At 37.8% G+C, this 27,716-nt stretch overlaps 1 protein-coding gene across 2 annotated transcripts in view; it reads right to left on the bottom strand.

Annotated features, from left to right (window-relative positions):
* FBXL5 (F-box and leucine rich repeat protein 5) overlaps window positions 1-23,803 on the bottom strand; it is a 51,842-nt gene extending 28,039 nt beyond the window's left edge. The window contains exons 1-9 of one of the 2 annotated variants that reach the window (XM_082461991.1): window positions 23,615-23,803; window positions 13,976-14,191; window positions 11,543-11,638; window positions 10,000-10,186; window positions 7,869-8,051; window positions 5,367-5,492; window positions 2,488-2,636; window positions 1,801-1,883; window positions 196-921 (exon numbers count right to left, since the gene is read on the bottom strand). In XM_082461991.1, the coding sequence (XP_082318117.1) occupies window positions 196-921; window positions 1,801-1,883; window positions 2,488-2,636; window positions 5,367-5,492; window positions 7,869-8,051; window positions 10,000-10,186; window positions 11,543-11,638; window positions 13,976-14,191; window positions 23,615-23,698 (1,850 nt within the window). In that variant the 5' untranslated portion in view covers window positions 23,699-23,803. The remainder of the gene's footprint in view (window positions 1-195; window positions 922-1,800; window positions 1,884-2,487; window positions 2,637-5,366; window positions 5,493-7,868; window positions 8,052-9,999; window positions 10,187-11,542; window positions 11,639-13,975; window positions 14,192-23,614) is intronic. The other variant, XM_082461990.1, reaches the window with a different exon arrangement.
* Window positions 23,804-27,716: the final 3,913 nt, after the last annotated feature.

Raw genomic sequence — 27,716 nt, 5'->3', positions numbered from 1 at the left:
AAGGAATTGAACTGACTGAAACTTCATGCTGAAGTTGTATCGTTCCAAAATTTTGAAGTAGGACAACTCTTTGAAGTGGTTAACTCTTTCGGTTAAATAAGTCAGCTGAAAGGAATGACTTAGATTCAAAATTTTCCACTCCATTTGAGAATGAGAACATGTCCATTTCCTAATACTCTGCAGCAGATTACTTACCTGAGACCATGGTCTGTGATCTGATAACATCCGGACAGACTGAGAAACAGAAGTACACGCCCAGTCTCTTGATCAGTTTTTTCACTCCCAGAGTAAATTAAGTCTGTTCCCCTAAGCAATCTAGTCCTTGATGCTTTTCTACACAATGCAGAAGACTCTGGGAGTGCTGACATAGTTCTTAAAGCCGTTCCTGTACAACAAAATGCATGACCACAATACGTGAAGGCTGGAGAAGCACAATGCTGCTGCCAACAGACACTAGTCCTTAGTCCAACAATATCCTTACTGTAACAACCGGAGGAGGAACAACTAAAGTTGGATGCTGTTTCCATTACACACAGACTTTCAACATTTCTATGTCTCCATTCTACAGCATCTTCAATATCAGCCAAATCTTCAGCATCTAACATCCACACATAAGGAGAAGTGAAATTTTCAGAAGAAATAGGTTTAGTCCAGGGGTGTTCATTATCTATTTCTTCTCCGATGCCCTTGTTAGTTATATCGTGCAAACAAGCATACTGCTTGGTGGACTGCATGGTAATGTCTTTATTTTTCCAGGTAGTCGAAGTAATTTTGCTTGTTGAAGTTTTCAAAAGGCCACTCTGATGAGACGTCAAAATTCCAAGAGCTCTAGAAATCTTCTCTAGAGCCACATCTGTGATTTTTTCACATCCAGATAGATCAAGATGCCGAAGACTCTGGCAGCAACCAAGCCAAGACCAACTATAATTAAGAGGTAACAAGACTATTAGTGGATATTGTTAAATTGTTCAAAAGCATTTGATTATACGTAAGTAAACGGAAACTACAAGAAAGATTTTAAATCTAATATAATCAATCATTTACTGAATATCTGTTGTTAGCCACTACTTTAAATGCTAGGAATATGAAAAGACAATAAGAGTAATTAGGAACTAAGAGTATTGCTAACCCAAAAGAAGAATAGGAAAGGAGAAGGGTATGGAAGGGAGAGACTGTTTTTCATCCTGAAAATAACCAATAGAGGAAAGGCTGTACACACATGAAAGAAAGAAACTAATAATTAGAGGAGAAAGATCCAGAAGAACAAGCTCTAGGAATTGGTAGAGAATTAGCCTTAGCCAGAGAAGAATACATTTCTCCCTCTGAAATAGGAAAAGAGGTGCTGGTATAAATGCTAGGGTGGGAAACAGCAGGGCGAGGTAGAATAAGAAGGAAAGTAGCAGCATCCAAGGAAATAAAACCTGAGGGTAGCGTGAAGAAAGTCTTAGAATTTTAGAATAACTATGAAGAGGGAGCTTTGCCGAATGGTACTGGGAGCCCAACTGAAAATGAAAACTTCTTTAAAACACAGTACCAAGCTACATGGTTACACAGCAAGGCTCAAAAGCCTAGACACAGTACAAGATTATAAAGACGACACATATATAAGTTTTGAATCAGCTGGGACCTAAGGACAAGAGCGAAGAATTGGAGGGTGCTATTACCACAACATGACCAAAATCTGATAGTAGAAAGTAAGACTATGATTAAACTGCAATTATGTATGTGAAAAACTACAGAACAATTCTACTGATTCACAGTTAAGAAATCATTAAATTTATATATTCAAAAATAACTAACCTGTCAAATGCAGAATCTGAAATGTCAGTTTGGGTAAGATCCAAATGCTCCAAGTTAGGACAAAGCTCTAAAATCTGCCTAACCTAAGAGGGAAAAAAAAGTCACTGTGAAGATCTGCAGAATTTAGTTAGGTTAGAGACATAACTTTTAGTGTAATATTTCCAGTGGTTCTCACACTTTTCTGCATGTAAAAATCACTTCAATTCTGCCTTACAAATATATATTGTGATGAAACCCCAGAAAATCTATTTTAGTAATTCTAAGATTAGACCCAGGAAATTTACATTCTTAAGGAATACCCAAGGAGATTCTAATGTAGGATATCACAAGATAGTCTTTTATAAAACCGTGATTTAATTTCACCTGCCCATCTTACCATGCCTTACACATTATAAAGAATCACGTAAAACTGGGCTTGATCACTTAACATCTGTGAAACTAAATAAACTGTTTAACCTCTCAGTCTATGTTTCCTTTTCTATAATGTATAGACAATGATATCTATGTACAAAGATTACTATGAGAACTGAAATGAAAAAAGATGAAAATTAGCAGTGTATGCCTACCCATGGAAGGTACACTCATGGGTAAACTGTTATTTTTTTTTAATTAAACTCAGGAATAAGCAAATAAAATGTAGATCATTGCTACTTTTTAATACCCAAACTAGTGCTAATTTATACATACCATTTTGCTGGAAACTGCACAGCTGTACGCTAATACTAAAGTTTTTACAGAAGTACCAACATACGGTAGAACATTATGAATTAAGCCATGGAGTAAACGTTTTTCCATTTGTGCAATACTGATGGCAATCGATTCCTCTGCAGACTCTTCTGTAAAATGAATTCAAAAGTCTAAGAACTTGATACACTAATTATGATTAGGCTACTCAAGGAATCACCAAATCATTAAATATGAAATACTTTTTGCTCTCCTTTTAAACTCCCCTATATATGCAAAGCAAATTAAATGGACAAGTTCTCATTTGCCAGGACTTAATATTTAACAGGTCTGACGTCAACTAAAAAGAGACAAAAGAAAAGAAAAAAAGGTTTAAATGGGAATGAAAGGAAGAATTTTTTAACATGCTTCAAGGTTGAAGGTAATTTTCTTCTCAAGCTAATTAGCAGAGGGAAGATAAAAATAATTCCAGTTTCAGGCACTGAAAAAATTTTGGAAAAAACTTTTACTACTTGAAGAATAGTATAAGTTCTTCAAGAGAATATAGGATATCAAGAAGAAAATGAACCATAATAAAAATAATAAAAAGTGTCAGTCATTATTTTACATAAATATCAATAAAAGGGACACAGAGCTAGAAGAGATTTGAAACAATTAAGTTAGGCTAGTCATAATGAATCAAGCAAAGAAAAGTACCTTAGAATTTTTAAGAAATTAAAAATGAGCATGGCTTTTGTTTTCTGCTTAATAACTTCTGCAGAGTTTAGATGTGTACAACAGGATGCACTACTGTAACAAGTAAAAAAAAACAAAAAAACAAAAACCCTACAAACTCCAATCTGATATAAGGAAAAAAAAACACACTACACCAAAAAGAATGAACTAATAATTTTATCACCTTTCTCAGGATCCTATTGCTTTTTTGCTTACCTGAAGACCTAACTCAAATGTCTCCAAACATAAAACAGTTTAACAGGATAAGCTGAGGAAGTCTCATTTAAAACAAAACTGAGTGTAGCTGACAAAAGGAATATAAATAGAAACAATAATTCTGAATTTTTGACTGTTTCCATGTTTACAGATATTATTCTAAATTCCTCCTTTAGTTAGACGTTTATGTGAAATATAGGGGTAAAAGTGACTTTTAGTGAACCCTATTTATTCTACTACAATTTTATTTCCAAATGATTCTTTTGTTTCTGTGGCTCTATCTAAATGTGTACTGTTTACTGTGAAATCCTAAAAAAAAGAAAACTAAACGTCCTATGAAGAATAATAACTTCTCTACAAGACTAGTAAAGACAGCTAAGCTGAAAAAGCACTAACATAGATGACAGATCCAAAGTTTACTCTTAGATACACTAAACAGCTAAACAGATATATGACCTTAGAAAGGCTCCATCACTATAACCTTAACCTTTCCCTATCAATATGAAAGAAAACAACAGCCGTCTCTTTCTCTATCTTTAAGTGCTGAGATAAACACATTAAATTTGATAAAGCCTTTAAAACTCAACACAGGTATTATGAATTGATTTTTTAGAATGGATAAATCAAGTCTTCCCTAAGGTGACATCTGAGTAAAGACCTTAACTCCTTGAGGTCTTTGCTCAAATTTCTCAAGGGACCTTAACTACTCAATCTATTGAAAATGGTAACTTCTTACCTCTCTTCCTGGCACGTTTTTCCTTTATTTTTCTCCACAGCACTTAACACTATCTAATACAGTATATATTTTGCCTGTGTTTACTGCCTGCCTCCCCCTCCAAATTTTAAGCTAAACAAAGCCAAGGATTTTTTTTTTTTCCATTTTGTTCATTATTAACCTCATGCCCAGAAAGTGCCTGCCACAGGATAAGCAAATCACCAAATCTAACTGGAATAGACCTCTTCCTTATATGACACCTTCCAAACATTTAAAACTATACCAAGGTGTTTTGCACCTTCATTTCATAAAAATAAACTTGCTGCTAAAACAATAATCTTTGTATTTATATTCCTTACTTTCCACAAGTTTAGTTCTTTTGCCAGACCAGCTTACTATAAGTGGGCAACTTCTAAATAAAAAATTCCTACAGGTTCAGTTTTATGAAGTAGAAGACTATCTTATTAATTTTTTTTTTTTTTTACTATTTTCATCATCTTTTAATAATCATTATCTAAAGTAACATCTAAGATAGAATTTGTGCCTTTCTCCTCCATATTTCCAAAGAGCATCTTTCTGCACCTCTATTACAGCACTTTCCAATACGTACCTTGATTAAGAATCATGTATTCTAAATTCTCTTGTTTGTGAGTTCTTTGAGGGTAGGGATAAAGTCTTCGTCACCCTTGAATTCTCCCACGGTGCTTAATGAATAGCTACACTAGTTTATATAATCCCTTACTGTTTACAAAGAATTTTCATATATATTACTTCTTAATTCTATAACCACCATGTGAGGCAAGTGGCATGACTGTGTACAAATTAATAAACAGGTTCAACAGCTTTATGCTCCTTCCTCTGGGCCACACACGACTCAATATATACTACTGAGCTGATCAAATAAAGTGGCCCTAAAAACACACTGTAAACTGCATGGTACTATAATGAATGTATTTTATTTCAATAAGGAAAATAGCCATCATTTTCTGATTTTTTTAAAGTGTTTAAATAAATATAAAAACATATGGGAAACAAGCCTATATACATTTAAAAATTACTTTAAACAGAATTTTAAATACGCTTACTATTCCGTGAAAGTTTAAAAAGTAGTAGGCTTAAAAACACCAGTTTTTTTAGAAAACACAAAATACATAAATCCTAGCACCTAAGTACTTGTTAAATGTAACAGTAATTATTAAAGCACCATGTAACAATTTTAATTCCAGACATAGCTTACCAGATTCATCTATATCGGCATCTTCATCCCACTCCTGAAAAGCACGACTTTCATCTTTTCTATTTTTCACCCATTCCTCATCAGGTTCAGTATCAAGTTCAGTTGCAGGACCACTATACCAGTCACCTACTCAACAAATAAACAAAAGGAACAAAATAAGATTAGATTGGCTACCATTACAAAAAAATAACCTATTTATAACAAAAATGTCTGCACACAAAAAATATGTGAGCCATACACAATGAGCCATCTATTGTTAGAAACAATTGTGGTTTAAAAAATTACATTTAAATAAGCACAGAATTCAATTTCAGACATACCAAAAAACTATGAAAAATAATTATCAACAGTCTTAACATGAAATTTCATAAATCACTGAAAACAACCTAACCTTTTTCCCTACTGTGGCTTCACACTGGCTCCAGCAATACCCCCATTAAGACAATTGCTAATAAACAAAAGGAAGCAAGACTTTCTGCTCAGTAGTGAATTAGCAATTCAGAAGTAGGTGGGAACAGAAAAAGGGAAAGATTAAGGTAAAGTTAAACCATAAATTTAAAGATCCTGGAGAATACGCTGCAATTAAATTACATGATTGTGAAGTGCAAGACAATGCAGAATTACTTTACTGAATTCCTAACAAGACATCTAAGTGAGGGCTCCTCAACCTTAACACCACTGATATTCTGGTCTGGGTAATTCTTTGTTGTGGAGTGCTTCCCTGTGCATTGCAGGGTGCTTAGCAGTAACCCTGGCCTCTACCCCCTGGATGCCAGTGTAATACTCCAAAATGGGACAAAAATGCCTCCACAGGCATTTCAAAACATCCCCTGCAGGGGGTCAAATCAATTGTGATCAAGAATCACAAGAAACAAATACCATAAATAAATTAAATTAAAACCATTTTTATTGGAACTTTTTGTTTAAGCATATTAAAAACAGAAAAAAAAGCAGCATATTTAGTATCTGGTTAATGTCTCACAAATCTAGCATAGCATTATCATATTTGATCTTTATATCAAACAGTACCTAATTACGTATTACTACCTAATAAGTAATTCTTCATAATCAAAAATACAGCTAATAAAAAAGTATGTGATATATCCATACTTGCCTTATCTGACTTTTCACTTAATATATTATACTACAATAAGAAAAATTATTCCACATAAAAATAATTCTAATCATTTGGATCATATAAGTCTACCCAATACTCCAAATAGCTTCATGCAAAAAATATTATATATCTAACAAAAGCTTATTTAAAAGTGCTACATATTGATATAAAAAATAAAACAATTTTTAAATCAGACTCATACTTTAATTATGTAAAAAGTATATATTTCCATGTCAAAGTGACAAATTATAAAAAACTAAAAAAACTTAATGTGAAATTTGAGGTACTCACCTAGAAAAACTGTTTTAATTCAGTGACAGAATACATGCCATATTAGTTGTATTTATCCCATGACTGCATTATATGCTCATGAAAGCAAAATTTTCTTTAATTGTTCACATGTAAAACTAACTTACCACAATGAAATTAACTAATATGAAATTGTAATTTATAGAATGAGGCATTACTAATCACAAAAAAATATGCTAAAGACAAAAATACATTCAGTCATCTTGAGCTACCATCAAAACGGAAACATAACAGTGCCTCATCTTTAAATTTTATAGAATTAATTTATTTTGTATTTTTAAAATACTCATCTAATTATTTAAAGCTGTTCTGACAACCTATTAATTTTATTTTTAACGTTTTGTTATGCAAAATTACAAATATAGTCAAAAGTAGGAATAAGCAGCATTAAACAAGTAGCATAATGAACACCTATGTATTCATCACCTATCTTCAACAATTATCGGGGCTTCCCTGGCGGCACAGTGGTTAAGAATCTGCCTGCCAATGCAGGGGACACGGGTTCGAGCCCTGGTCCGGGAAGATCCCACATGCCATGGAGCAACTAAGCCCGTGCGCCACAACTACTGAGCCTGTGCTCTAGAGCCCGCAAGCCACAACTACTGAAACCCGTGCGCCTAGAGCCCATGCTCCACAACAACAGAAGCCACTGCAATGAGAAGCCCATGCACCACAATGAAGAGTAGCCCTTGTTTGCCACAACTAGAGAAAGTCCGCAAGCAGCAACAAAGACCCAACGCAGCCAAAAATAAATAAAATAAAATAAATTTATTAAAAAAAAAAAATTATCAACATTTTGTCAATTATTTTTCATTCCATCCCCAACTATTTTTTCCTAATTATTTGAAAGGAAATTGCACACATCACGTAATTCACTCATGAATACTTCAGAATTGTTAGCTTTTAAAAAATGTATACAAAGACATATAATTTAACTATGAAACCTATTTTTAGTCAACCTTTCAGAGTTTCCCTCCCTGGCCTTGCTTATTAATGTCTATGAGTATACACCTAAAAAAAAAAAAAAAAATAGATTGAAATATTTTTAAAACAAACTAAGCATCCCATTTACCTACCTCTGGCCCAATGAACAGGGTAAAGATGTTTCCAAAGTGATCCAGTTTTTGCCAGCTGAGACCATTTAGTGCTTACTTGACTGCATCGACATAATTCTTGAGGATTAAGATAACTGAAAATTGACAGCATTACCTCAGGAGGAAGATGAGCTATACCTGTGGATTGTTCTGACACTTCCGCTTCTGAAATAAAAAAGAAAACCTTTAACATTAAAGGCTATAAGAGCAAATGCAGTAAGAAATTACAATCACATTTCTATAAATAAAATCCAGTGCCTAAAGTCCACTCCTTCCTGCTTGCAAGATGTGAAAAGGAAATAACATGGATTAGAGGTAACATGGAGATGTTAAACTTGTTAAGAACCTGTAGGGTTAAACTATCGTGGTCCAAATCATACTTCATCAGTGGGAGCTACAATAATGAACACAGGATTTACTTCCTCTTACAAAGGCGTCCCAGAAAAAACAATACTCACTTTGTAGCATAAGAAGCATCATTTGAAAAAGGAACCCAACAGGTTATACAGCTTTAAGTCAGCAAGTGTAGAGTCGGTCAGATAATGAGAAATGCAGGGCATTTTTAATGATGCACACAAATCTCACAATGTTTTCCATTCATGCATTACAACTCCAGTCAGCATCTTCCTTGTGTTCCCTCTTTGATTTTCACGTTTCATGTAAGAACTCTGAAATCTGACCTCTATAACCTTTAGGTGCCTCAACCTTATCCTATTTATGAGCCAGTTGAGACAATATAATGTAAATATTTCTAATGCTGGTATACATTTATCAGGAATCTTTTGTTAGCAGCTATTATAGAAAACAGTCATTGGATATCCAATTTCCTATAATGGGTTATTTCAGTAGCAACTTTCCAAAGGAAAACTGCAAATGAGGTGCACAATAAAGAATATAAAATATAAAAGTTTCATCATTAATGTACTAAAAAGAATCTGAGTACCTTATATATTTGATTTGTCTTCACAAAGCAACTTAAATATAGAAATGCTATGATCCAATTACTTTAACCTAACCCTTTACAAATGGCAAATATTTTAAACATAATACAGCTATAATTTACTTTGAAGGAGTGGAAAAATTCAATATAGTAAGTGTGACGCCTTTAAGTCCCATGTTATAATTAAAATTAAACCAGATACAACAGGTCCTGACTTGATGTCTAAAGCACAAGCTGCATTTCAGAGTGAAGCACACAAGCGTTATGGGTTTAATTATAGCTTAACCTATAAAAACAATTTTGTTCCAACATGCATCTCACCTACTTTATTAAATAAAAATAAGAAAAAAGGACCAATTTCAAATACTTTCAAGCAATTTTAACAGGAATGTCATTGCTAGTTCTCATCTAGCAAAAGCAAAGGAATTTTTACTAGCCTCAGGATGCCAATAATTTTATTTAATGATGTTTTAAAAGGCAAAGCTATCAAACAAAAGAAAGAATAAAAATGAGGAAGTAGTCTATCAATAAAAAAGCAGAGATATTTTATTTACATTTGTCATTTGTTTTCTCAAAGTGACTATACATAGAAAAACTATGCCTCCCATACTCACTCCCCTGTGTATACCTGGATATAAGCTAAGAGAATGAGAAAGGGTCTAGATAAAACTATAAGCATTACATGATTTTGAAAACTGATTTTTAAAAAAAAAGAAAAAACAAGGAAGGATAAAAACAGCCACTATGGTCAGTGGAGCTCAGAAAATTGGATGACACTGCAAAAGTGCTCTGTATATGGTAGTTTTCAATAATTTTGATTGGCCAAAATAATAATTATTATTAATAATAAAATATTATTAAATTATCATTATATATTTATATATAAATAATATTGATAGTTATTCTCACTAATCAAAATTATCATTATTATTATATAGATAGAAACTCCTTCAAGAAACACTATACTGCACATGGCCCAAGTATATGAGCTGTTAAATTACCATAGACAATACTAAATTCTAAGATAGAAACTACTGTCCTCAATTAAATTTACTATACTTGAAAACAAATGGCCTAAATTATTCTTCAAACAAAATATAAAGGTCATATCAACAAGAAGTAAATGGCCTTGGAACAAATAAATCGCTAGCTACCTAAACATATGACTCTCACCTTTATCTGACTTTTCATCCACAGAATATTTAAAAAACTTCTGCCGCTCCTCAGCTTGATTCCATAGGCTCAGACCTCTAAGGAGTTCTGCAGTATCCTTCTGAGAGCAGTGCTGAGCAATCACTTTCTTTTTAATATCCTTAAGCTCTTCATAGGTAAAATATTCCATTAACATGGGCTGAAAAACCTAAATTAAACAAAATACTCATAAGGAAATATGCTTAATTAGTTTTGTTTTACTCTACATCTTTTAAAGTATTAATGGCTCAAGTGTAGTATTATGACCACATATTTGGAAAACATAAAAATTTAGTTGTTACCACCAAGTTAGTTTACCCAAAAATTGCAAAGAAGAATACCACCACCAAGATCCTTCTTTCTATGGCTTCTCCAGTCAATCTCGAAACAATTTAAAAGCATCCAAACCAGGAGGTCCTCCTGTACAGAGCTTATCATACACTAAATCACTCTCCTATGGTGAGACATTTAGGTCAGGTAACTGCTTTCTGCTACAACAACTGACCTCTACCCAAACAGGGCCTCTAAATCATATGAGAACCGTACCCAGTGTACTGCCAACCATAAAAGTCAGAGCTCTACTGATACCTTCAACTATTCAATATTATCTAGGAGATTCCTTCTTTGAAACAGATGCTTAGTCCCAACTTCCAACTGACAGAATTAGAATCTTTAGAGGTGGAGCCAAGGGCTTTTTTTTTTTTTTCTTTGTTCCATAGATAATTTTGATGTGCATCACAGGTTAAGAAACACTGCTCTAGTAACTCAGTGGTTTCAATGCTGGTTGCATATTTGCATATTAAAATGACTTGGGGAACCTTTAAAATATATCCATGTCAATATCTATCTCCCACCTGATTTAATTGGTCTGGAAAGGGCTTAAAAGTAGATTTTTTTAAATGGCCATCTGATTATAAGGTGAAGCCTTTTTATAGTGAGAATCACTATAATAACTGATTTACAGCTGAACAAGAATCCAGTTCCTCATAAAATATTTTCTCTATTCCTTACCCTGATACTCATCCCACTTTAGAGAAAGAGAATGAGAAAATGTTTTGCTCATCCATTCAGGGATATCCTAATACATGTGCACTAGGCATAAGACTGATAAGTTTAACACCACCATTTAATTACTAAAATCCACTACTAAAAAAAGAACACTAAAAATTCTTTAAACTTAGAATGGAAATACAGAAAACATTAAAAAGTTTAAAGAATCTTCTAAAGGTTCAGAAAAGACGTTAGGGTACCATAAAAAGTTAACATTCAATACAGTGCCATCCACATAATAAATAAGACAATGAATATTTTTTGAGTAAATGAATTAAATCAATCACTCAGTCAATGAAAAGCAACAAACTCTCTAAGGAAACAAAATTAATGCTTTTTTTCCTTGGGTTTTTCTTCATTTTCTAAAATGATCTAGAGGTTCATCTTCCTATGTGTTATTTTGAAGACTCAAAGGAAAAATAACATTTCTCCAATTTTATAAAGCAAAATCACAAAGAGGAAAAATTATGCTTACCTCCTCTTCCTCTTTCATGTGAGGAAGAAAATCTCTTGTAAAAGCCTCCAGTCTCTCTTTCAGCTGTTTTGCATAATTTAACTGCTCATATTCATTCTAGAAACAAACAAACAAAACTGTATTCTATAAAAATTTCGCTTCGTAATTTATACTGTATCTGATCCTAGAAAGTCAGTGTGAAATGTAACTTGAAACGTCAGGGTAAAAAATTAGACTAACAAATAGCAAAATGGTCTCTGTACTTTTCTAAGCATAAAAGATGGCCTCAAAACATCTCTTAAAAGAACCTTGAATTCCTTTAGTAATGTGATCTCATACTTCTTTTTAAAAATGTCATAAAAAGTCTAAAAATAGCAAGTATTTGCTCAAAACTTCTACTGATTTCTAATGCATATATTTATACAATTTCAATGTGTCCGTTTTCCTAATAATATACCTCTGAGCAGTTCACAAGAGCCTGTTGGACTATATCATTACAGAATCCCTTTAAGGTCATCTAGTGTATCCTCTACTAAACAATTCAGAATACCTGTTACATTATCCTGAAGAAGCCCATATACACTTCTAAAGGCAAGGAGCTCACTGTACCTTGAGGTAAATCATTCTAACTCTGCACAACAGCTAAAAAGTTCTTCCCCATATGAACTATGGTCACATCTCCCTGTAACTTATCCATCACTTCTGTATCAGCCCTCTCAACTTAGTACAAGTGGAAAATTTACAAAATAATGAAACTTTTAAAATGTGGGAATATCATAACCCTGCTGAGTCCTCTCTAGTCTCCTCCTTTTTGAACTAATTTATTAAACTGCTTCCCAATAGTCTATCCAATGTCCTGTTCTCTTAGGATTTTACACATTTTCCTTAAGCATGCCCAAGTGGCTTCCATTTCTACTTACATGCTGATAATTATAAAATTTGCTTTTCCAAACCAAATTACCCTTCCAACCTTGAAGCCCAACTAATGCCGCCTCCTACTTATAAATGCCCACCTGGACTGCACAAGCAGTTCAAACCCAACCTGCCCATAATGGATCTTTTTAGCCTCTTCTATATTCCCTAGAAAGTCAAGCTCAATTCTCACTCTTATTTCTTTCTCTTTCTCCTTTCCTCCTTCCTGTATATGCAAGCACTACCTTCTATCAATTCTGTGTCCTACACTACTCTCAAGTCTGTCCCTTCCCTTCTGTCTCCACTAGTCACTACTTCAGTTCTGATCTTAATCATTTTATTGAATAGGTAATACATGAACATGATATAAAATTCAAACAGTACAAAGGAGTATTCAATAAAAAATAAATATTCCTATACCATCTTCCCTCCCAGTACCCTACCCCTACCCAATCTCCTACCTCCCCACCAAATAGCTACTGTGTATTCTTCTAGAGACTATTACAATAATTTTTTATAACAATCTTCCTGCTTGAGTCTTTTTTTTCCCTTCAATCCATCCTCTTCCCTGCTTAAGAACAGTCTTTCTAGAACACAAATCTATCAATGAAAGGCGCATGGTGGTTTGACAGAGTTACAACTTAAGTCTATGTTTCACCAAGCCAAAAGGGGGACAAATGAAGATCAAATTTCCTATAATACGTAAATATAATTAATAGGGAAATTTCTCTACACCATTATCCTAAACTACACCCAAAAATATCTTTAATTTTAGGTCATACAATTAAAAATTATTCTTTGTAACCACCCCATGGCCCTGTTCATTCTAAGTAACAATTCTACCTTTAGTCACCAGTAACTGCATTTATTACAGATTTCTTTTAAGAGTTCAGCAAATGTTATCAGAGAGTAAAATTTTTACAGTAATTGAAATTTCAACTTACAAAAACACCTTTACGATTTGGAGAGCGGCATTCATGATAGAATTTTACATATAGTAACAAAGAGGTAACTGATAAAGATTCTCATCAAACCTGAGTCAGGCTCCACTGAGTCTTCTCAGCCAGGCCCTGACCTTGAGCTCTGCCCTTGGCCCACTTAGTCCAATTTTACCAAAATCATCCTGAATCAGTCTATCAACCCCACCACTACCACCCTTGGCATTTGATAACCCTCAATATCTATCCACCCTCAATATCTTGTCACCTTGGTCTGCCTTCAGCAAAAGGAAGCAAGAGTCAGTCTAGCAAGAATCTCCCAGCCTTGATGTTTCCTCTTAGTCATTTTCCTGACCCTCACCCCTGCTCCCTGGCTGTAAGAATTCAGCCCAATCTCTCTCCCCGACTGCAAAACCCCACTGCAGTAATCCCTTGAATAAAGTCTTCCTTACCGTCTTTAACAAGTGTCAGAGTAATTTTTTTTCTTTAACATACATTTACTATACTATAATAACATCATTTACTATAAAATGCTAACAAGTTTTGCCAATGACATATCAGAAGATGGCACAAGCTGTGATAAATATCCATTTTTGCAACTCACCTTAACATTCTTCAGACCCTTTTCAAAGAGGCTAAGCATCTCAGAGAGTTTATTGTCAGAATGCACATTATAAATGGTCTGGCTGCGTTGTTGAAGCAAACCAATAATGTATTCATTTTCAATCTGCTCATGCATTTTGAACTCCTTAAAAGTAGCATACAGAGACTGCAGAAGAGCACGGAAATCATTGTTGTTGGAAAAGTTGGTTTTAGAAAGCTGAATAAAAATTTAAAAAGAAAGGCATAATAAATACATGCAAATATGCACCACTAGGAAATACTCAAATGCATTCCTATTTAGTTTTGTACATATCAAAATACCTCCCTTATACTTTGTTAAAGTAGGAAAGGAAATTCATAAAAAACAAGTTATAATGGTATAATAAAAAGTGCCCCAGGCCAGGAAGATGTTGGTTTGAATTCTGAAGGAAAGGATGTATGCACCAACAAAACACAGTTTCTTTAAATAAAAGAGATTAAACCAGACTCCCTTGAAACCTAAAATTCCATTACTCTGCGCACATACTAAATACAGATACTCCATAAAGTTACATGTAAACATTAAAAGAGCTGTGTTAGGATAATGTGATGCACTTTTTTCTTTGTTCAAATGTTCTTTATGCTATTATACTACTTTTACAATGTAAAAAATTCAAAAACTTTCTATTATAATTTCTTTAAACTTTAATATCAAGATGAGTCTGATCTGTTCAGAAAACATTGACTGAGCTACTAGAACATTATTAGATAATTTTAGAAGAACCGATTTTCTTTTTTTTTTGGGGAAAACAGCAGTTTATACAAGGATCATGTACTTCCTAGAGTGGAAGCACTGCAATAATACAATGTGAAAAACTTGTATATCGGGGCATGAGAAAGTAAATGCACTTGAAGGAAAGATAAAAATCAATGAAAATATAAAGAAATATATACACTGTCATTTTCTTTAATTCTACTATTCAACAAGAGAAAATGACTATTCTGATATAATTTTATTTTTTTACATTTAATGTCAAGTTAAATTCTCATGTTCAAAGCACATATATTATCGGGAAACTTGACTCAAGATGAAGTTCAAAGTAATATTCAAACCTTCTATTACCTCCACTGTCATATTAAATCTATCTTCTATTATGTCAATTCCAGTTTCAAAATTCATTTTAAGAGGGAAAATCTGATTAGGTTAAAAACAACAGACAGTAAATGGAGAAAAAGAAGCTACAAACACCATACTTCCTAGAGTTGTTGTTGTAAAGTCTGATCTAGTATTCCTAAAATGGAGAAGAGTCTAAGTTGTCTTAGTTGCCTGTTCCGGGCAGGAACAGTCAGCTCATGACAAAGCATCAGAAAAGACAAACTCCTAAAGCAAGACTACTCCACTATATAACTTAACCAATGATCTACTGGAAAAAGCAGATGGATTGGGTATAAGAGTCATTTACAGAAAACCAGACCTAGAGCCAGATTCTCTAGGATTAGTTTCCAGTCCTACCATTTATTTAGCTGTGTAACCCTGGGTAAGCTACTTTTCTCCTTCAATGTCTTAGTTTCTTCTTGGTGTTAAATGGGAATAATAAAACCGCCTGTACTTCACATGATTGCTGTGAGATTTTTTTTTCATAAATTTATTTATTTTTATTTTTTTTGACTGTGTTGGGTCTTCGTTTCTGTGCGAGGGCTTTCTCTAGTTGCAGCGAGTGGGGGCCACTCTTCATCGCAGTGCGCGGGCCTCTCACTGTCGCGGCCTCTCTTTTTGCGGAGCACAGGCTCCAGACGCGCAGGCTCAGTAGTTGTGGCTCACGGGCCCAGTTGCTCCGCGGCATGTGGGATCTTCCCAGACCAGGGGCTCGAACCCGTGTCCCCTGCATTGGCAGGCAGATTCTCAACCACTGCGCCACCAGGGAAGCCCTGCTGTGAGATTTAAATGAACTGGTGCTTAATATATATTAGCTAGCATTACTTTGAAAATTAATCATTCATTTTTATAAATTCATGGGGTTTTTTTACCCTATTCAAATATTTAATGAGCAGTTATTGTAAGCCAGGCACTGTTTCTGGTACTTGGGATACCTCAGTGAACAAAACAGACATCCCTGCCTTTACAGAGTTTACAATCTAGTGAAATAAGACAATGAACAGTAACCACAATAAATAAATTATCTATGGGTTGGCCAAAAAGTTTGTTCCGGTTTTTCCATAAGACATTATGGAAAAACCCAAACAAATTTTTTGGCCAACCCAATACAACAGGGGTTAGCAACTTTTTCTGTAAAGGGTCAGATATATTAAGTTTTGTGAGGTATACTGTCTGTAGCAACTATTTAATTCAGTTGTTGTAGCACAAAAGTAGTCATATGAATGACTGTGGCCATATTCCAATAAATTTTATTTATAGACACTAAAATTTAAATTTTATGTAACTTTCACATGTCATAAAATATTATTCTTTTTACTTTTTCCAACTACTTAAAAATGTAAAAACCATTCTTAGCTCCTGAGCCATACAAAAATAACAGACAGGACAGATTTGGTTAAACCAAGGTTGTAGATTTTATCCTAAGAAATGTCACACAGAATCACAACAAAATCCACTAGTGGCTAATCTCAGCAAATACTTTCATGTGCCATTATATTAAAAAAAAAAATTAAAAATAAGTCAGTAGAAATAAGAGGTAAATCAAATGAAAGCATTAATAATGGCTATGACATTCTTTAAAAACAAAAAGGATGGCAAAAAACTAAATAATGTCTTCACGTGAGTTATGGAAAATAAGGAAAATAACATCGTAAAAGACATCCAGGAAGTTTTACATACAGTCTCACTGGACTATTAGAAAATCCTTCGGATTTAATAACAAGCTAAGGTAAAGACCAGGTTCATGCTACAGACTGAGAACCAAATTAGACAAAAGGACTCTCCATTATGCAGAGTTAATCCCGCAGAGTGGTTAAAAGTGCTGACTCTGGAGCCAGACTGCTTAGGTGAGAATCCATCTCTGCCATCAAGTCACTAAGTTGCTACGTACCTCACTCAATTTCTTCATCTGTAAAATAAGACTAATAATATTAACTACCTAATAGAGTTCTTGTGATGATTTAATAAGTTAATATATTTAAAGAACACGGAATACAACATATATAAGCCTACTTAGGTTTTTCTGTTATTCCCATATTTAACCCAAACAAAACTATCATTAGAAGTCCTTATCCTACCCAAGTCAGTTTTTCTCCACTTCAAAAGAGCAACTGTTTTTAACCTGGTATCTAAAGTCAGTAAATTTAGCAGTGAAAAGAATAACCTGAGCATATACAGTTTAACTTTTAAAAATGTGTGTATGTGAATCATTTTTTTAAATTGTTTGCCGCTAGAAAGTTAATCAATCATAGAGACTTGATTGAGAAAAAAAATAAACCTAGACCCTAATAATATCTGGGACATACTGAGGCCTACAGCGTGCTAGGTACTATGCTAAATATTTTTAGATATTATTTAATTCTTAACAACAATCCTAGGAAGTAGATGTTATAATTCCCATTTTATAGGTGAAAACCCTGAAGCTCAGAGAAAATAACTTACCCAAAACCATACAAATGGTAGACAACAAAACAGAGGTCAAGTCTCTCTATAAAACCTACTTACCTTCCACAAGATGCAATGTTAGTCCTAATCATAAAGCTATCTCTTCAGAACCAACAGAGTAAATTGTCAGAAAGAATGCTTGCTCTAAAGTATTAGTTCTCTCCAGGGGTTCGACTTTGCCCCCCAGGAACTAATGGACAAGGTTTAGAGGCATTTTTAATTGTCACTACTGCAGAAGCACTGCTGCCATCTTAGCGGGTAAACGGCAGGGACATACTAAACATTCTACAACGCCCGGGACAGCAGCCCCTACAACAAAGAACCGTCTGGCCCAAAATGTCAACAGTGCTGCAGTTGAGAAATGCTGCCCCGAAGAAGTGTTTTTTAAAACATGTTTAACCATGACCTTTAGTATGAAATACAGCACGATCCAGACACACACATCACAAACACTTCAAACAAATTTCAGGAAACAATATTTCCCTCCCTAATCTGTGATGTACTCTATCGTTTACTTTTCCACTTCTTTTTTTTGCGGCACCACACGGCTTGTGGGATCTTAGTTCCCCGACCAGGGATCGAACCCAGGTCCACGGCAGTGAAAGCCCGTGTCTTAACCACTGGACCACCAGGGAAGTCCCCTCATTTTTTTAATGCTATTTCTGACCCACAAAATCGATTCCATGACCCACTAATGGGTCACAGAACACACTTTGAAAACACTGTTCTACAGTAGGATTATAAAAGTTCCTAAGTGACCTATAAGCGTGTATCCTCTGATGCCTAGCAGATTCAACAAGGAACCTACATAGAACAGGATACACATAATCAACAAATAGTAACAATCAGTAACATGGTATCTCCCATATTTTAAAAAGAATTTATAACTGACTTTCTGGGACTCCCCTGGTGGCGCAGTGGTTAGGAATCTGCCTGCCAATGCAGGGGACACGGGTTCGAGCTCTGGTCCGGGAAGATCCCACATGCGGTGGAGCAAGTGAGCCTGTGGGCCACAACTACTGAGACTGCGCTCTAGAGCCCTTGCTCCGCAACAAGAGAAGCCACCACTAGCCGCAACTAGGGAAAGCCCGCGCGCAGCAATGAAGACCCAACGCAGCCAAAAATAAATAAATAAATTCATAAAAAAAGAAAAAAGAGTATCATGTAAACAATTTAAAAAAACTGATTTTCTGTCTCAGACATTCTACAACTTAAAATCATACTTACAGCCTGGCTTCAAACTGATTTGAAGTTGTGTGTCACTTTAAGACTAGATTTTAAGTTCAGAAACAGATATGAAAAACAGCATAACAAAAACTCAAATATTATTACCCCAAATAAGTTTTTACTTTTTCTCTCCTCGGCCAGACAATGCTTTCATTTAATCGAGGGATATTTACACTCAGTGAAGAAACCTTAATAACTATCTGCTCAAACTAACTTACAGATAGAAAAACGTATGATCCACAGGTGAAATGTTCTGCATAAAATCTTATAGCTAGTAGTAAATAGCAGAACCAGTAAGGTAATGCAAAAAACATGGGCTTCAGAAAGGAAACAAATTCTAAACGTTAAAAATTCGGGCTCCCCTAATTACTAGTTGAGTGAGTTGGGTAAGTTACTTAACCACTAAGCCTGTTTCCTCATCTTTAAATAAGGGATAATACTTGTCTCACATGGCTCTTGTGAGGATTAAAAGTAAGTAAGCATGTAGTAAGAACTCATTAAATTCCCTTTTCCTTCCTCTCCTTAGCTCTCAATTAAAAACGTATTCTCTCCAATAAATCAATCTTCCCAATGCCAGTCAATAACAGTTTCTACAGGTATGCAGAGATACAGAAAATCGAGGAAAACTAAATGAATTCTTCATAAAGCTATACTCATTCAATTTTTAAAAAATAATCTATACGAATTATTCTGAGCTTATTTTCTCCCTATGGCTTTGCTCATTAAATGTCCTATCTTTATAAAATGATAAAGTAGATGTCACTTCAGGTAATATCCTTACCTGAAAAACTTGGGCACTCCATAAAGCCTCCACCACTTGAATTTTTTTATAGCTGGTTTATTGTAAAGTCTGGAAAGCTCTGTACTATGCACATCTTTACAACCATCACCTACCTTGTTCTCAGAAATCAGTTCAAAGAGACTGTAAGCCCACTCCTGACACTTTAATGTAGAGCTGACCAAATACCTCCCTTTGCTCCCACTATCGGGCATTTGGATTTCCATCCTAGCACAAATGTTAGACTGTAATCTCTTAAAGAATAGGAACTACATCTCACATGGCCAATACAAGCTACTACAGGGCCAAATGACAGTAGAAACTCCATGCTCACTGGCAGAATTAATGTTGTCAAGTTTTGAGGATTAGAGGAAAAACTGAGGAATTGGAATAAACTGGAAAAAAGGATGTGATCCAATGTAAATATTGCCTAAAATCATCCTAATTTGGAAGGTCAGTGAATTAGCAGAAAGATTTCATAATAGACTGTCACCAGAAAATTTTTTCAGAAACTACTCTGGTTTTATACGAAGAAAATTAAACTAGGAATCATGATCCTGACTTGGGTTTCCATCTGGATCTATCACTAACTGCTTATGTAAACTCGGTCTAACTAATCTAGGCCTACAAATCCCCAGCTATAAAACAAATATCTCTGCCTTTGCGTACCTAAAAGGACTGCTGTCTGGATAACAACAGTGAAAAACCTTTCCATAAAACCTTTTATAAATGTAAAAGGAAACCCATGAGCAAAGTATTAAATTAGATATAATATAGCAATAATTAAAATGGCCCACAACTGCAGAATAAATTATTCTAAATAAACTAGTTTAAGCACATAAATAATTGTTGTTGCTAATAAATAAATGGATGCTTCTAAAATATATTGTACTTGAAAAGTCAATATTCAAAATAAAACTGACTTCTTTATAATTACTGGGCATTCAGAGTCAACATATAGAATACGATGAAATAACATATTTTGTATCTTTCTTTGTTTAAGCACAAAAACTAGTTCTCATTTTGTAAAGTTTTAGTATATGCTGTTTGGGCTGGATACCCTTGGTCTGTACAGGCAAAACATGGTAAAGGCAAAAGTCGAGATGCCAAATGAATAAAAACATATACTCCTGGGCTTCCCTGGTGGTGCAGTGGTTGAGAATCTGCCTGCCAATGCAGGGGACACGGGTTCTAGCCCTGGTCTGGGAGGATCCCACATGCCGCGGAGCAACTGGGCCCGTGAGCCACAACTACTGAGCCTGCGCGTCTGGAGCCTGAGCTCCGCAACAAGAGAGGCCGCGATAGTGAGAGGCCCGCGCACCGCGATGAAGACTGGCCCCCGCTCGCCGCAACTAGAAAAAGCCCTCGCACAGAAACGAAGGCCCAACACAGCCAAAAATAAATAAATAAATAAACTTATTAACAAAAAAATATATACTCCTTTAAGACAATTTAGCCATTATAAAATACTTTTTTCCCCTTTAGCTCCCAAAGGGCATCTTAGGAGAGATTCCAATTAACTATCAGTATCAAGAAGAAATCCGGATGTATAATTCCTACGCAGTTTTTTTTTCCCCTAAATCACCTTGGTCTCTGATCCACAGTTCAGAAAATTGGAATTTTTAATCTTCCTGATGAATGTATACAACAATCTCATTAACTACATCTAATTAACTCAAAATTAGTGATAATTTTAACTTCTGCTATGTCAAATTGAAAATGCTTTCCTACTTATTTCAAAAGGGGACATTTAGCTACCAAAAAGAATCTTATTTGACTCAAATATTGTTTTTAAAAAGGGCACTGTATTTTCAAAATTTGTTCTAACGTTCTCAATCACCAGGTAATGACACACAACATTAGTGACTGACTTCTTCAATTTTTTAAATACGGTGGTTAGTCTAGCATGTAGCTAGATAAAGTTGTGATTCTTAACCATTTTGGGAGGGTCACAATCATTTGGAAACCTGACGAAAGCCACAAACCTCCTAGAAAAATGTACACATGCACCAAAATTTCCATAACAATTTCAGGTGGCCCTGGACTACCTCTCCCCAGTCTAGAGAGAAGACCTCAAATTCTATTACTCCTCATTAACTTTCCCTTTTTGGTTTTGAGAAAGTAAAAGAACCTCCCCATTTTTTTCTTTCCTGCAATTAAAGGATACTGTCAGAATAACTAAGTTCCAAAGCCAGAGCAGGTAAAAACACTACAGTAAGCTAACTCAAAAATCTAGGGCTTCCCTGGTGGCACAGTGGTTAGGAATCTGCCCACCAATGCGGGGTACATAGGTTCGAGCCCTGGTCAGGGAGGATCCCACATGTCGCGGAGCAGCTGGGTCCATGCGCCACAACTACTGAGCCTGCGCTCTAGAGCCCGCGAGCCACAACTACTGAGCCCACGTGCTACAACTACTGAAGCCCGTGCGCCTAGAGCCCACGCTCCGCGACAAGAGAAGCCACCGAATGAGAAGCCCGGCCGCCGCAACAAAGAGTATCCCCCCGCTTGCGGCAACCAGAGAAAGCCCGAGCGCAGCAAAAAGACCCAATGCAGCCAAAAATAAATAAATTAAACAAATAATTTTTTTTTTAAATTCCAGAGTTACACAGCTTAACTAACGGCTTACCCATTCATTATGTTTCTCCTGGATAAGTGTTCTCACCCTTGGCTGCACACTGGACTCACCTGGAGAGCTTTAAATTATACTTGATGCCTGGGTCCCAGCCTCAGAGATGCTGATTTTAGTGACTTGAGCATCAGCATTTTTAACAGCTTTAGGGTGAGTCTACTGAGCAAACAAGGTTGAGAACCACTGTCCTAGACTGCCGTGGTATTTAAACCTGTATCTGAATCGGGTATTTTTAATTTTCAAAATGGAGGGAGGGAAAAGATGGTTGTGGGTGCTTTTTACGTGTGGCCTGGCACTGAACACTGGGCATCCTCCAACCACCTCCCTGGGCTCTAAGAACACCTCTTTTCTCGCAACAGCGGTTCTGCTTAGTGCTATTTAATTTCTGAAAGTTCATCAAAGTTGATTTCCATGCTTAAGCAATAGGTCTTTAAATGCTTTTTGTTTGGTTCATTTCTACATGAAGCAGGATTGCCTGAAGTTCTCAGAATATCCGTATGTGGACTCTCCCCAACATAAATTTTTGACAAAAATGTGTATTCAAAAAAGCATTAGCAAGAAGCCCTGAACTATCTCCACAAAAGTGCTTTTTCAGCTTATGCTGCACCAATTAAGAGTGCAAAAAGGTTCTCGCAGTTAACTCAACTTGTTCCGAGGCCCTTTTATTCGAGCCCACGTAAAGAATTCCAGCAGAGAAGAGCTGTCTTATAACAAAATCGACATCTAGTAAATGCTCCGGACAATAAAGTTGCAAGGAAAAAGATGACCACAAAAGAAGAGTGAAGGTTCTCTGGTTCGTAATCCACGAAACCTGAGTTTTCTCCCAAATCAAACCAGAGAAAAGCTGGGGCGTAAAATGAGCAGGGAGGAGTTGGGAGAAGGTGCTCGTTGAGCCAGAAAGCGGGCCAGAGGTTCAGAAGAATGGATGGGTGTTCGTAAAGAGAATCGGGGAGGCCCAACACAGGCCGGGGGTAGGGCGGGGGGCAGTGTTGATGGGGGAGGTGGCGGACAACTGCACAAACAGCCTGCGCCAGGGGGAGAGGAAGCCACCGCAGGTGGCCGGCCCGGGGTCCCCAGAGATCGGTAGGGGCGAAGGGGCCCCTATCCCTCAGGGGGCAGGGGCGGGAGGCCCGGCGCGGCCGCGGGGAGCCCGCCCCGAGGGCGGCGGGTGGCCAGGCCCTCGGCCGGGAAGGGGCCGCGCCGCGAGCTCCGAGGGCACGTCCGAGGCCGCCAGCCGGGCGGGGCGTGGACTACCCGCGAAAGGTGCGGGTCAGCGAGCACGGAGCTGACAGCTGCGCAGGGTGCATTTCGCCCGGCGCGGCCCCCGGGGGCTGAGGGCGCCGCGCAGGCCCGGCCGCCTAGGGACCCGGCCCGCTCCTCCCCTCCGCCCGCGCCGCCCAGAGCCAGAGGCCCCGCACACCGTTACCTTGTCGCAGTAGAGCCCCACCAGCTGCTTCATCCGCCAGTGTGGGGCGGTGAAGACGTCCACTTCTTCGGGAAAGGGCGCCATCGCCACCGCCTCAGCCTCCGCCTCAGCAGGCGCGGCCACCGCCTCTCCATAGACACCCTCGCCGCGGGGCAGAGGCGGCGCGCCCCCCTGCGCATGCGCCCGCCCCGTCGGAGCGCGCGCCCGGGCTGCCCGGCCGGCCGGGACGCGGGGGCGCGCGGGTCGCCGCCATGCGGTCCCTGCGGCACCACGTGACCGGGCGCGCGGCGGAGGCTCGCGCTTTCACCTCCCCGCTCAACTCTCGTTCCTCGTCCTCCTTATGCGCCAGAAAGAGAAACCAAGTCGTTTCCCTGTTTGTTTGTCTGTTATGTTTTGCAACAGAAAACACATGATCTGGGGGGGGGGGGTCGTTTTAGGGTGCTGTCAGCGCCTTTTGCCGCTATGCCCACCAGGTCTTGAGGCCGAGGCAACCGAGTACAATGGCCGCGGTCGGCCCCACCGTCCGGTCCGCCTGGGCGACTGCGCTGTGCGCGCCCCGGCCCTCCTGAGCAGCCCTTCGCCTCTCTGCCCATGCCGATGCCGGCCCGAGCGCCGACCTCCCTGCCCGCTGGTCAGAGGCCCCAGCGATTGGGGGAACCAGGACTGGGGGCTCCAAAAACTTGCGCCCCATGAGGAAAACAGGGACGTGGGACAAGACCGGACAATGGCGGCCCGTGGGCTCGGGGCGGGCTCGAAGCCTGGGTCTGGAGGCTGGGCGGGGACCATGCATCTCCTCCGGGGCGGGCGAAAGGGAAGGGCCGCGTGGAATTCTGGAGACTCCAAGGAGGGAAAATGTCTCCTGGGGATCAAGGAGGTAGGAATGTACCTCAAGCACAGGGACGCCGGGTCAGGGATGTCAGAAAGGCCTTGGGTGCTGGGGAGGAGGGTAAATAATCAGAGAAAGTGCGGAAAAGACGTTCGAGACACATCCCTCCGTTTTAACCCGAGGCTCAGAGAGAAAGAAGGAGACAAACCAGGTCACTGCCAAGAAAAAGGTCAGTCTGGCTCTTCCCGACAGGTCACCTCATCCCGGCCCCAGCCCTCCAGGAGACCTAGTAAGACCCTATTACGGGCTTTGCTCATCCAGATCAACCCTGGACTGTCTGGCTGGAGGATTAATAGACACAGAGAGATGGGAGAAAACAGGGAAGGCTGAGAACCTGGGGAGGGTTATGTTATTTGCTTAATGACAATAAACTCCAGGAGAGCAAGAACCGGATGTTCTGTTCACCCCTTGTATCTGTATTATCTATCACAGTTCCATGACAATATAAGGGCTTGATAAATATTCAATAAATGATGGAGTAGAAGGTTGTAAGAAAGAACTTTGGAGATGAATTGGAGATGAAGTTGGATTCCTCGTTTGCCATATACTACACGTATGACCTTGAGCAAGCTACCGTGACTTCTCTGTGCCTCAGTTTCCTCGTATATAAAATGGGGTTAATACAGCCATGAACTCAGTGCTTGTACCCGCCTCAAATTCAAATGTTGAAACCCTACCCCTCATGTGGTGTTATTAGGAGGTGGGCCTTTGGCAGATAATAGGATTAGATGACGTCATGAAGGTAAAACCCTAATAATGAGTCCCCTAGAGAGCTTGCTTCCCTTCTCTGCTCTTCCCCAGGTGAAAACAAAGGGAGAAATCAGCAGTCTGGCCCTCACCATGCTGACACCCTGATCTTGGACTTCCAACCTCTAGGACCGGGACAAACAAATTTCAGCTGTTTATAAGCCACCCAATCTATGGTATTTTTTTATAACAGTCTGAGCTAAGACAAATACCTACCTCATAGAATTGTTATGAGAATTAAGAGAGTTCATACATTTGAATTATTTATAATAGTACCTAGCACATAGTAAGTACTGGCTGTAAGCTATCATTATTAAATAAAACAAATCTGTGAGGTAGTACTACAGGAAACTAAGTATTAAAGGCATTCTGGTAATTACCTAGCATCCCACAAATTAGCGAGTAATCCGGACATATAAATCTAGGTCCAGTAACACCGTCCCAGGCACCCTGTTAGTTGTGTGGGATACAGAGATGACGGTTTATACACAGTCTGTCCTAGAAACAGGAATAACACCCAAGTAATAGAATATAGATAAGGTCCTTGATATCGCTCTCATTTTCTCCCATCCTATCCCCTTCTCCTTTCTTTTAAAACTCTACTCTTTCACTATGGCTTTGCCTCTATATTTTTTAATACCCCCCAGAAGACATTTTCTTATCTTCCATCTGTTTCTTTACTTCATTCTGATCTGTCACTCTAGCTGTCTTGGAATGTAGACCCAGACCTCAGTTCAACCAGTTATATAGAGCAATGAGCTCCATAAGAATATGCACATAGTTTTATCCTCAGCACTTAGAACAATGCCTATCTTACATACACTTAGTACTCAATAGTTGTTGAATAAAGAAAGAAGGAATGAGGGAAGTTCATGGCATTCTGTAATTTCCTCATTTTAACTAGCTTTTAATACACCATGTTTTATTTCCCAATACCTGTTTGTGTCTGTTGTTCACCAGTGTACCCCTAGAACCAGGCACATTAAATATGTGTTTAACAACAAAAAAGTCCATCCACCCACAGTTTCACTGTAACCTAGAATTTGAAGCTGTGTAGTTAGCTAAACTACAGCCACGTTGGACTGGCCATTTCAGGGAATTTAAGATGACAAAATGAAAGAAATAAAGTAATATAAAAAAATAAGTCCTGTGGGTCATTCTTCCCTTCAGAAGAAGTTATTAACATTTGCTCTATATGCTGAGTAAGATAATAATTAATCACCTGATATATCCAGAATAAATGATTGATTTACATTAAACTTTAGCCCCAAAAAGAAGACATTGATCCCTGTAGTATCGTTTTTATAGGTTCTTAGAACTACATCAGATCAGGAACTGTTATTAAGGCTAAGGTTGTCGGTTTAATCACGCCTTTATGATTTCTTCTGGTAAATGAAAGCGAAGGCATTCTAATAGACCATCTAGCTGTGGGTAACAAGGAGACTAGATAAGGCATATGAACAGAGCAGTGAAAATCCAAAGTGTATAGTGCCTGGTGGATTGGTAATTCGTTCTTTCCTTCTCTCATTCTCTCTGAAAACAGCATGCTACAGGGGAAGAAAATGCCAAATCATTCCCTGGTGACCTAAATGTATGATGACATGAGGCCTCTTCACTGGTATTTTCCAACCCTGGTTTTGAGGGCCCTGGAGAGGGTTACTGGTCAGGGAAAGTCAGTTCTAAGGCATTTATATTTAACTCCATTTAGCTGAGTATGTGACACAGCACTTTTCCCTGCAGCGGGTTACTTGTGAAAGCAAGCAATGAAAAGCTGTTGCTATCCCCAACAGCTGGAATCCCAGTCCTAACTCAGTACCAGAGCTGATGCTTACTGTCAGTCAAAATAGCCAATCAACAATCGCTGCAGCACGCTAGGTTGATTTAGTTGTAAAGCTCTTAGCAGGGATGATGGCATTATTAAAAGAAAAGATAGCCACTGAGTTGGAATGTGAGGCCAGATGCTATGGTTTGTTTTGGTTTTTTTTTTCATTTTCCTTTCAGATACTTTATATGCACATGGACCTCAGAAAATGAAATATACATAAGCCTGCATTTTGCCCCAAACTCTTACTTTCTTTAAACTTAAATAGTGAATGCTATTTCCCCATTGGTTTTCACTGTATACAGATGAGTGCCTGTGTGTATTCATTTGCTGGGGCTGTCATAACAAAATATCACAGACTTAAACAACAGAACTTTCTCTTCTTGCAGTTCTGGAAGTCCAACACTGAGGTGTCAGCAGGTTTGATTTCTTCCAAGTCCTCTCTCCTCAGCTTGCAAATGGCCACCTTCTCTCAGTGTCCTCACATGGCCTTTGCTCTGTGCTTGTGTATGTCTGGTGTCTATGTCCTAATCTCCTTCTCAAATAAGGACACCAGGAAGATTGCATTAGGGCCCACCCTAACCACTTCATTTTAACTTAATCACATCTTTAAAGGCCCTATCTCCAAATACAGTCACGTTCTGACA

This window comes from Balaenoptera physalus, assembly GCF_965194825.1.
Source record: "Balaenoptera physalus genome assembly, chromosome: 5".
Lineage (NCBI taxonomy): Eukaryota > Metazoa > Chordata > Mammalia > Artiodactyla > Balaenopteridae > Balaenoptera > Balaenoptera physalus.
The sequence above is the reverse complement of the archived record's forward strand: the minus strand, read 5'-3'. Positions and strand labels throughout refer to the sequence as shown.